Genomic DNA, 12,384 nt, shown 5'->3' with positions numbered 1-12,384 from the left:
GTGTTCACTGATCAAGACAACATTGTGTGAGGCCTAAGATTTGTATTTGTGGAATTAGACAATATAGATTAACTCATCTCTTTTTGTTCCTTGTCACCTTTTACTAAGATTATGTAGTATAACCGGACTATCCCACTTTCTCAGATTCTTATAGAGTAAATTGGTAATAGTATTTGATGTTGATTTAAAAATAGCAAATCATGATCAAATAATATTTTTCAAATAAAATCGGCAAGCAGTTTTTTGTTTCTATTCTGTATGAGTCAAGGAATGATTTCTTCAATGACTATTCTAATATTTTTTTCAATGAGGACATTAGAGTTCACAACATATATTTCCTAACATAGCCCTATCTCAACATAAAAAGACCCTATGAGAACTACAGATTCAATGATAGGGACTTTTCTTTAAGTTCATTAAAGTTCCTTCAATGTATAATTATCTACATGGTTTCTTTAGCTGCTGAATGCTGTAATTTGACACTATCATACAAGCAAATGGAAAACATGAACAAAATTCTCGATCTTATTTTTCTTAAGGCAATTGATCTTTTGATAGGTTTATAGGGAGAAGCTTATGAATTTGAGGTTAAATTTAATAGTCATTACAGAAAGAAAAATTATTATTCCACAAAACAAATGAAACCTATGTTGATAAAAATCCTACTGCTGCTGAATCACTTATGATAGGGTCTATTTAATTATACTAATTATTTAATGTTATCAGAAGCATACATTTTACCTTTGATTGATAAAACTTGAGAGTGGTATCTTGGAACTTCGCTGGAAGCAGTCTTCTTCCAAATAGATTTGCCAATACTAACACTAGCTTTTCCATAACATCTTGAGAAAAATGTTTTGAGCCTATATAAAACAAAGTGTCTTGTTACAAATGTAAAAACCGGTATCAATCCCATTTTTAACACTTAAATTGTATGTTCTATTGCATTTCATTTCATGAAAACTGAAAATCTGTGACAAATATAGCAACCAAGGAATGACTCCGTCTGCTGACAGTTTACATCTGTGCCTTCTTTTTCACTCTTGCTACTCCCACTCTAATTCATACCCTAGCCATTCCAACCACAAATTGCCTCATCTCCTTACCTGGATTCTACTCCCCAAATTCGGGCTATGATCAGTTTTCCTGAAGCATTTTATGATCATGTTTCTCACCTATTCAAAAATCTCTGATTGTATCTAATGCCTCATAAACAAAATCCAATCTCCTTAGTCTAGCATTTAAGGCTTTCCAAAGTACAGCCCACAAATCACCTCCCAGCTTTACCTCCCTGTCTTACCTTCTCGCCACTCATACTAAGATACCATCAACTTGACTTACGTTCTATTCTTCACAACACATGAGCACTATACAGTAGTGATTAAAAAGGTGTTGCATTTAATAACTTGGGCTCCAGAATCAGACTCTTCCTATTTCAATCTTGGCTCTGACACTTAGTAATTTGTGTGACCATGGCAATTTATTTAACTTCTCTGTGTCTGAGTTTCCTCATTTACAAAATAGTGATAGCCATATTATGTGCCTCATAAAGTTATCAAATTTTCTATCTCCATGTTTATAATAGCATACACCCTCATACCCCACCCCACCCACACACACATAACAATAAACACAACTGTATTTCCGCTTGCAGGAAATTATTTCTCCTGTTGCAGAGCTTTTGAGGGGACAGAATTTCCTGAGTATCCTTGTTTCACAGAACAATGCATGGTCAGAGCATAGTAACTAAACCTGATAACTGTTGTTATCAATTCATGATAGAAGATAAAGAAACGCTCCGAAAGGCACAGCATTTGCCAGGCATTAGGAACTATAACAAATGTAAGCACAAAAAGGAAAATATTTCTTTTAGGGACGCTGTTTAAAGGTCCATGGTTTAATTATAAAAACCAAAAAGGTTTTAATAAAAAATGTGTTAAATGGAGTATTAGGTGGACATTAAAATGGAATTCACAAAAAATTTACAGGATATTGGCAAAAATATATTTTGGGGAAAGCAAGATTCTAGATTATGCAATTAAAGTAATATCAGTTATTTAAATATACTATATAGTTACAGTCTCAGAAAATATGATTGGAAGAAAATATACACAAACACGGATGGTGAATTTCCTATTTAACATAATGCTTTCCTATATCCTTTTTCTATGAAGAGCATGTGTAACATTTAATTAGAAAAAATATTTATTAAAAAACCATACATTATTTAATAAGTTCTGAATCCTGGAGTCCAGAAATCACTAAAGTTCATAAGAAATTGACATTTTAAAATAGGTGTCACAAAATATGGCTGTCTTCCATACAATTAGTAGGTATATAAAACTTCATTTTATCTAGTTTGGCATCTCTAAATTATCTAAATATTTGTAGAAAAAAATACTCCTCAAGTGTTGGCTTCATATAGTCTCTGTTACTATTTTTAGATTATATACCCAAAACATCAAGCTTACCTTTCCTAGTTGGCTGACAAAGATTACGGAAAAGGCCTTTTACAAGAAAACTGACAAACACAAGATTAGAAGGCTCATGATAATGCAAATGTGATACAAGTCCAGCAAACCCCATCAGTTTACCTTCTTGATCTAAATAGCCCTAAAGAACAAAAATAATTTATTAGTTTGAGTCAACTCACCACAGACATGAATTAATAACGAACTGATTATCAGTTTAAAATAGTACTTAATGCCAATGTAAGAGGGATTGGTAATCATTACCTCGCCAAGTTTTGGTAATTATATCAAGTGTAAGAAATATTAGTCAATGGATAGGACCTTCTAAAGACTATAACTAATTTGGCATGATAAAAATTAAAGATAGTTCCATTCCTTTTCAAAAAAATAAAACAAACAAAAACAAAAACAAAAAAACAAAAACAAAGGGCAGCCATACCTGTTTCATAAGAAACTGCAAAGAAAACAAGAAGTAAAGTTTTAACATCTCCGTGACTCTGGGCTGTTTGAAGGACAACAATGAATGCTTTAGCACTGACAGCACCTTGAAAGAATAATTTACACCATGTTAGTTCTATGAAATTCATTTGTAAATAATAATATGGGTATATTGTAATTCAATTTTTTTTTCCTGTATATTAGGATGTTTTGACATCTTAAAAAAACTTCTCTGGCTGATGAGAGACTGCTCCTCCCAGTGCTGGCTAATTTCTAAACATAATAACAATTTGCCTAAAAGCATGCCTATCATAGGCAAACCAACCAATCCCAAGCACATACCCCTAACTACTTCCTTCAGTGACTCGCATCCACAGAGTCAAAATTTCTTGTATCCTAAATCATCCCAGGGCCAGGTACCAGGCCACAAGAGGCCACCTGTACCGCCCACACAAAGCTCACTAGAATTATTCAAACCAGCCAATGCTAAACTGCTTATCCTGCCCTGTCTTGCTTTTCCTATAGAAACTCTGATAAAAGCAGGCACCCAAACCTTCCCGCTGCTCTTATCCTCTGCCTCCTGACCAGCCTGCTGTCTTTTGTACAGAGTCCTGCAGAGAGTGCCGTGGTTCCTGTCGTTAACACTTACAGTACTTTATTTTCCTGAGCTCCACCTCTGACTCCTCTTGTGGCTGCACCTGACTGACCATCACACAAAAGAATACAAAACAACAGGATAGGTATTACCCAAGACTCAGTCACATTTCATATTGTTTGCTTTACCATCTTCTGGCATGGTACATCCTTCTTTTAACAACCAGAACGTATCAAACAGAATCATCAGAAATGAAACGTACTGCCAAATAATCTGACAATAAATGTGAATCCAGTTTAAGAGTTTACAGCTCTTGGTTTGTTCTGCGAGAAAACAAGATATGCTGTGGCACGTCCTGCAGTACTGTTGCAAAAATAATGGAACTATCTTGATTAGAACCGAAGTAGTAAAAAGATTGCTTGGTTTCCAATATAAAACAGCATTGAGGTAGCAGTTCAGATATCTTTTATGTGCCCACTAAAATGTCTATGAGGTTCCAACAAAAGGAAAACTTCCCAACATCACCAAAATTTAAGCCTGGCCACCATTAAGCCTGAGAGCTTATAGAACCTAGGAAGAATCTGCAATCATTTTAAGGCCAGTGGATTCTGTGAAAAGAAGGGGGGTGGGGAACGTAGAGAGGAGAGAAAGAAGGGAGAAAGGAAGGGAGGTATAGTGGACATCACCTTTACTCTAGGACAATTCTTTCTCAGGGTGCCAAAAATGCCCTTCCTGCTACCTCTTCTGTTGCTCTACATTTAGAATTAGATGGCAATAGCAAGAAAACAGCAGACGACTAAGAGGGTGAGCAATTCATGGTGGTTCACTGTAATCTTAGAGATGTAGACACATAACTAAAGTCTGATTAGGACAGTAAGGACTCTGACAGCAATGCATAATGTAGTTTGTAGTGGTGAATGACATCCACGTGATCAATGTGGCAGCGAGACTGGCAGGAATAGATCAATAAACTTTCAGTCCAGAAGAGATACATAAGTTAAAAATCTACTAAATACTGACATTTGGGCCAAAAGCCATTCATCTAGCTTCAGATTTAAAAGGGTATTTGGGGGTGCGTGGGTGGGTGAGTCGGTTAAGCAGCCAACTCTTGATTTCAGTTCAGGTCATGATCTCACAGTGGTGAGATCGAGGCCCACATTGGGCTCTGTGCTGGGCATGGAGCCTGCTTAAGATTCTCTTCTCCCTCTTCTTCTGCCCCTCCCCTGCCAACACTCTAAATAAATAAATAAATAGATAGATATTCGAATAGCAATTAGGTGGTGAGAGAGAAGCCAGAGTAAAATCATGTATTTTATTCCTTGGCAATCCATAAGATTTATTTCTTTTTTCTTTTCCTGAAATTTATTGTCAAATTGGTTTCCATACAACACCCAGTGCTCATCCCAACAAGTGCCCTCTTCAATGCCCATCACCCACTTTCCCCTCCCTCCCACCCCCCCATCAACCCTCAGTTTATTCTCAGTTTTTAAGAGTCTCTTATGGTTTGCCTCCCTCCCTAACTTTTTTTTCCCTTCCCCTCCCCCATGGTCTTCTGTTAAGTTTCTCAGGATCCACATAAGAGTGAAAACATATGGTATCTGTCTTTCTCTGTATGACTTATTTCACTTAGCATAACACTCCCCAGTTCCAACCACGTTGCTACAAAAGTCTATATTTCATTCCTTCTCATTGCCAAGTAGTATTCCATTGTACATATAACCACAATTTCCTTTATCCATTCATCAGTTGATGGACACTTAGGCTCTTTCCATAAGATTGAAACAAACATACCTGCATTCAAAAGTGACAAAAACCCACAATAGATCAACTCTTTATAAGAAAATTGATCATCTTTCTAAAATTATTGTCATGCTAACAATACTTATTAAATGTGTGCACAAGCTGAGGTGCCTGGATGGCTCAGGCAGTTAAGCCTCTGACTTTGGCTCAGGTCATGATGTCACAGCTCATGGGTTCAAGCCCCATATCGGGCTCTGTGCTGACAGCTCAGAGCCTGGAGCCTGCTTCGGATTCTGTGTCTCCCTCTGTCTCTACCCCTCCCCTGCTCATGCTCTGTCTCTCAAAAATAAATAAGAATTAAAAATAAATAAATAAATAAATAAATAAATAAATAAATGTCTGCACAGAAATTAGGACAAACGTCTTTAGCCACAGGGTAAATGAGAAAATTTCAATGAGAAATATAGAGAAAACAAATAAAAACATGAGAGAGAGAGAGAGAGAGAAAGAGAGAGAGAGATTTGATGCTATATAAAAAGAGATATATGCTATATATAAATGAATAAGGATCACAGTGGAGCAGACAGGAGATACATTTACAATTTAGAAGGGGTGGTAACAGTAGTCTTCACTGAGAGTATTGTTAGAACAAAACCTTGAATAAGGTAAAGCAGGGAGACTATGCACGCAAAGTCATGGTCCTCAGACTGTAATGTACCTGAAGTATCTATGGAGCAGTAGTGGGCTCATGTGGGGGGGAAGAGAAGGGTGAGGTCAACAAGAAAATCAGGGACCAGGTTCTGTAGAACCATCAGGAAAACACTGGTTCTTACTCTTAAACAAAACCAAACAACAACAAAAAGGTACCATAAAGGAAAAAAAGGTCGACCTATAAAAATTGTTTTCTTCATGCAGCAACAAAATTTTTTGAAAAATTATTTGGCATCCTCGGATGTCCTAAGACAAGACCGCTACAAGACAAGGCACAACAACATAAAGTAAGTGGACAATTATAAACTGACATTTAAAAAAATAATATTTTATTAAAATGTGAAAGAGTGACATAAGAAATAGTGAAGAATTTCAGGAGAACTAATATTCCATAGCAGATTTAATATCCACATGTGTATTACTAAAGAGCAGAACTGAAACTCTGGAGAGCAGCATTATCAATGTGAAAGATAAATTTCACATGATTTATCATAATGAAGAAAAACATAGCATTAGAGAACCAAAAAAGGATTTTTGATTTAAAAATTAAAACTTTTCCTGAAAAAGTTGAACAAATTAAAACAGAAGCAAATATCAAAGATCTAATTTAAGAAACCTCTTTTGTATTCCAAAACTACTTGAGCATTGCACAATGCAAATACATTTAGCAATACTGAATTGCACACTTAAAAATGGTTAAGAGGATACATTTTATGTTATTTGTATTTTACCACAATTTAAAAAATCTGAACATGAAGGGGAGCCTGGGTTGCTCAGTCAATTAAGCGTCCGACTCTTGTTTTCGGCTCAGGTCATGATTTTGGGGTTCGTGAGTTTGTGCCCCTCATTAGGCTCCATGCTGACAATGCAGAGCCTGCTGGGGATTCTGTCTCCCTCTCTCTCTCTGCTCATCCCCTGTTCGCTCTCTATCCTTCTTTCTCAAAATAAATAGATAAACATTAAAATTGTTTTTTAAACCTGAACATAAAGTTTCAAAGCTCTTAACATTTAATAACAAAAACATCACTTTAAAAACTGATTCACAGAACAGAAAATCTTGAGGAAAAGAATTTGAAACATAAGGATTTTTTTAAATATTCATATAATTACATAGACAGAAAAAATCAAACTAACTACAAGAAAACAGGAATTAGCATGGCTCCACTAGGGGAGACGAAAAAAATCTACTCCTCTGTAACAGTAAATGCCAGAAGAAAAGAAGCTATCTTAGTTTGATGTGATGAGTAAAGAGAATACTCTAAGAATTTTATGTCCACATTTGAGCCTTTTATGTATAAAGATTAGATAGATCTTCTCAAATATGCCAAGGCAAAGAAAATAAACCAATTCAATAAACTTTCTAAAAAATATTTTTAAAAGGTTACTAAAAATGTGTTTTTCTTTCCTACACAGAAGTAACATTTAGGAATGCAGAAATGGGGAAGTTTTGGTCTAAAATCATATGTGCCTGCTTTGTAAGACCATCAACAACACAAGAGCCAACTCATCACAGAAGTCCTAAAAGAACCCTCACATTGACAAACACATTGACAAACACTGATTTCATTGGGCATATACAAAAACAGGGAAGAATGGGTGTCTTTAACAATGCATCTTCATAAGGATGAAAATCAAATTGGTTTAATTATGAATTTTAAACCTCTCATTGTGGCACTGGACTTAAAATATTTACCTGAGCAAATAAACTTCAGGAAAAGTTTACAACCATATTCTGAAGTCCAATTAAATATATCAGTATTTGAAACCAAATGCATACCTATGCCAAAATACCAAAATGATAATATCACTCACTGTCTTTGGATGATAAAACCTTTTCCTTCTTTCAAACTTTTGCATTATCTAAATGTTCTTTGACGACTTTGGGTTACTACTTTTTTACAAAAAAAAATAAACTTTTATTATGAAATAACAACGAATCCTGTTCCTTTTGAAAACCAGAATCTAACCCACATCTTTTAAAATCTATAGGCAGCATGCTTAGTACTGTAGGATAATGCTGATCACACATGAAAAAGGTAATTTTTAATTCCATATGTCCATCCAGCCATGAATTCTATAATTGATAGAGGAGACAAATAAAACTAATTATTATTCTCCCATTCCACTCCCAACCTTATACTATTTAAGACATTGCAAAACATAAAAAAAACTGATGAAACAGAAGAGTTACTGCTACAGACTTCTAATCAAGAGCAAACCCAATCACAGCGCAGCTAGTAATGAAGACAATACCTCAGAAAATGTCAAGCACGGTACCTTTGCCTTAGCATCTTCTGGGTCATCTCCCTTGGAAGCCAGCAGCATGAGTCGCAGGACCAGGGTTATGCTGAGAGGAAACTGTCCTCTCAGTTCAGGAACATTGGATTTAATGAGTTTTCCTATTTTGGGCAATGGAATATCAAAGAAATATACATCTCCCATCAGGTCTTGACCTCGTCTTCCAGCACGTCCAGACATCTGGAAACAAAATTACAAAGTAAAACCTCCCTGAAAGATGGCAGAGTAGGAGGAGGACCCTGACCTTGTCTCATCTCTTAAACACAGCTAGATCAACATCAAATCATCTGAACACCTAGGAAATCAATCTGAGGATTAAGAGATCAATCCCCATAATTTGAGGGAGAGAACATGGCAGGTACACAACGTGGAGAAGTGAATTGGGGGAGAGAAAAGCCGCCGTGCCCCAGAGAGGAGGGAGCCCTTTTCACAGAGGAGAAAAAGAGAAGGAGACAGGGAGCAGAGAGTATCAGGTTCACAAAAGAAAATCACTACCCCTGAAAAGTAGCCAGAGAGAAAGAGTGGGGGAAAAAAGGAGTGAAAACATACACACAGGAGTGCACAAGAAAATTGTTCCCCAAAACCACTGACAGGGAAAAAGGAGAGGGTTTCAATACCACCGTTTTTTTTTATAAACAGCAGAGTAGAGAATCTGAAGTTCAGGAGGTCGGCACCTGCTGGTGCTGCAGCGAGGAAGCAGGGGGGAGCCCAGGGAGAAGGGAGAAGTGATTTCCTTATACGAAGTGCATTTGGTAGAGGTGATACAGCCTCTCCATGGGCAAAAGATCTGGTGGGCGCTACTGAGCTGCCCCATGGCCTGTATAGGAACAAAGACTCTGGCTGAGGACAGCAAACCCTGGCATCAGCTGTGTGTTGTGATTTACCATAAACTTCAAGCTGCTGCTGCTGTGTGGTTATGCAACTGTTTTATGGGGTAAGCCAGGCCTGGCCATAGCACAGTGAGACCCTCTCCTACAGTATAAGCGTAGGTTGAGCCCCAGAAGTCTCTGAAGTATATGATTTTGAAACACAGCCACAGCTGAGACAAAACAGAGGAGAGCTATACCACCTGACAGGTGGACAGCTCAGACACAGACAGGGTGAAGGTAGGGATCTGACAGAAGCTGGAGACACAGGAGGAATGATTATTTATGTGTCTGGGAGGGTGTGAACTTCCCACTCCAGAGACTAGAGAATGGGACAAAGCCATTTTCACAAATAGCCCACCAGCATTGGTTGACTTCAGTGAGCTAAACTGTGCCACTGGGTAGAGAATGGAAGTGTTACACCAAGCCCCACCCCCGCACCCTCCAGGCACATCTCCATTTAGGCAAATCCGCCTAAGAATTAGAGCAGCAGGCCCTTCCCCAAGAAGACCAATAATGATCCAATAAAAAGATGTACAGTATAAGAATGGATAAAAATAAAGAAGATCCATCTATATGCTGCCTACAGGAGACTCATTTTAGACTAAAGACACTGGCAGCTTGAAAGTGAGGGTATGGAGAACCATATATCAGGCTAATGGATGCCAAAATAAAGCTAGAGTAGCCATACTTATATCAGACAAACTAAATTTTAAAACAGACTGTAACAAGAGATGAAGAAGGGCATTATATCATAATTAAGGGGTCTATACACCAAGAAGATCTAACAATTGTAAATTTTGTGCTCCCAACATGAAAGTACCCAAATATACCAATCAATTAATCACAAACATAAAGAAACACACTGACAATAATATGATAACAGTAGGGAACTTTAACACCCCACTTATAGCAATAGACAGATTACCTAGGCAGAAGATCAACAAGGAAACAATGGCTTTGGATGATTCACTGAACCAGATGGATTTAACAGATATATTCAGAACATTCCATCCTAAAACAGAATACAAATTCTTTTCAAGTGCACATGGAACATTCTCCAGAATAGATCACATACTAGGTCACAAATCAGCCTCAACAAGTACAAAAAAACTGAGATCATACCATGCATATTTTCAGACCACAACGCTTTGAAACTGGAAGTCAACCACAAGAAAAAATTTGGGAAGACCACAAATACATGGAGATTAAAGAACATCCAACTAAACAATGAATGGGTTATCCAGAAAATTAAAGCAGAAATTATAAAGTACATGGAAGCAAATGAAAATAAAACCATGACAGTCTAAAACCTTTGGGATACAGCAAAGGCATTCCTGTGAGGGAAGGAAGTATACTGCAATATGGGTCTACCACAAGAAGTAAGAAGGTCTCAAACACACAACCTAAACTTACATCTAATGGAGCTAGAAAAGGAACAGCAAATAAAGCAATAAAGCATAAAGTTAGCAGAAGAATGGAAATAATAAAGACTAGAGCAAAAATAAATGATATGGAAACAAACAAAAAGAACACCTAGTAGAACAGATCAATGAAACTAAGAGCTAATTCTTCAAAAGAATTAGTAAAACTGACAAGCCCCTAGCTAGACTTATCAGAAAGAAGAGGGAAAGGACCCAAATAAATAAAATCACAAATGAAAGGTGAGAGATCACAATCAACACCACAGAAATACAAACAATGATAAGAGAATACTATGAAAAAATTATATGCCAATAAACTGGGCAATCTAGAAGAAATGGATAAATTCCTAGAAACATACAAACTACAAAATCTGAAACAGAAAGAAATAGAACAGACCCATAACAGCAAAGAAATTGAAATAGCAGTCAAAAAATCCAAACAAAAGTCTAGGGCCAGATGGCTTCCCCGGGGAATTCTACCAGCAGACATTTAAAGCAGAGTTAATACCTATTTTCTCAAACTGTTCCAAAAAATTGAAATGGAAGGAAAACTTCCACACTTATTCTATGAGGCGAGTATTAACTTGATTCCAAAAACCAGACAAAGACCCCACTGAAAAGGAGAATTACAAGCCAATATCCCTGATGAAAATGGATGCAGAAATTCTCAGCAAGATGCTAGCAAATCAAATCCAACAGGACACAAAAAGAATTATTCACCACGGTCAAATCCAACAGGACACAAAAAGAATTATTCACCACGGTCAAGTGGGATTTATTTCTGGGCTGCAGGGGTGGTTCAATATTTGCAAATCAATCAATATGATACAACACATTAATAAAAGAAAGGATAAGAACCCTATGATCCTTTCAATAGATGTAGAAAAAACATTTGACAAAATACTGCATCCATTCTGTTTTTTTCTTTTTTACAGCATCCATTCTTGATAAATACACTTAACAAAGTAGGTATAGATGTAACATATATCAACATCATAAAGGACATAAATGAAAGACCCACGCGTAATATCCTCAATGGGGAAAAACTGAGAGCCTTTCTCCTATAGTCAGGAACAAGACAAGGATGTCCACTCTCACCATTACAATTTAACATAGTACTGGAAATCTTAGCCTCAGCAATCAGACAACAAAAAGAAATAAAAGGCATCCAAATTGGTAGGGAAGAAGTCAAACTTTCACTATTTGCAGATGACATGATACTCTATGTAGAAAGCTGAAAGTCTCCACCAAAAAATTGCTAGAACTAATACATGAATTCAGCAAAGTCACAGGATATAAAACCAACATACAGAATTATTTTGCATTTCTATACACCAATAACAAAGCAACAGAAAAATAAATCAAGGAATTTATCCCATTTGCAATTACACCAAAAACAATGAGATACCTAGGAATAAACCCAACCAAAGAGGTAAAAGATCTATACTCTGAAAACTATACAACACTTATAAAAGACATTGAAGAGGATATAAAGAAATGGAAAAGCATTCCATGCTTATGGACTGGAAAAACATTGTTAAAATGTCTATACATTTTATGCAGTCTACACATTTAATCCAATCCCCATCAAAATATTGCCAGCATTTTTCACAGAGCTAGAACAATCCTAAAATTTGTATGGAACCACAAATGACCCTGAATAGCCAAAGCAATCCTGAAAAAGAAAACCAAAACTGAAAGCATCACAAATCTGGATTTTAAGCTATCTTTTAAAGCTGTAGTCGTTAAGACAATATGATCATTAACTCCATTTTACAATGTAGAAATAAGGACATGGGGAGTAGAAGAAACTTGTCTATAGTTAAACACCAGAAAGTGAA

General features: G+C 36.5%; 1 protein-coding gene across 8 annotated transcripts in view; it reads right to left on the bottom strand.

The window, feature by feature from the left end:
* The window catches only part of DDX60 (DExD/H-box helicase 60), a 106,873-nt gene that overhangs the window by 25,010 nt on the left and 69,479 nt on the right, over positions 1 to 12,384 (bottom strand). For 6 of the 8 annotated variants that reach the window (XR_008421638.1, XM_053901143.1, XM_053901140.1 and 3 more), the window contains 4 exons: positions 8,233 to 8,433; positions 2,911 to 3,015; positions 2,472 to 2,613; positions 742 to 863 (listed from right to left, as the gene is read on the bottom strand). Coding sequence is in view for 6 of the 8 variants with exons in the window: in XM_053901143.1 (XP_053757118.1) it covers positions 742 to 863; positions 2,472 to 2,613; positions 2,911 to 3,015; positions 8,233 to 8,433 (570 nt within the window). In the remaining 2 variants the exon portion in view is untranslated. The other 2 variants (XR_008421639.1, XM_053901144.1) reach the window with 2 other exon arrangements.

This window comes from Panthera pardus, unplaced genomic scaffold (genome assembly GCF_024362965.1).
Source record: "Panthera pardus isolate Hobbes unplaced genomic scaffold, ASM2436296v1 HiC_scaffold_13, whole genome shotgun sequence".
NCBI classification, from domain to species: domain Eukaryota; kingdom Metazoa; phylum Chordata; class Mammalia; order Carnivora; family Felidae; genus Panthera; species Panthera pardus.
The sequence above is the reverse complement of the archived record's forward strand: the minus strand, read 5'-3'. Positions and strand labels throughout refer to the sequence as shown.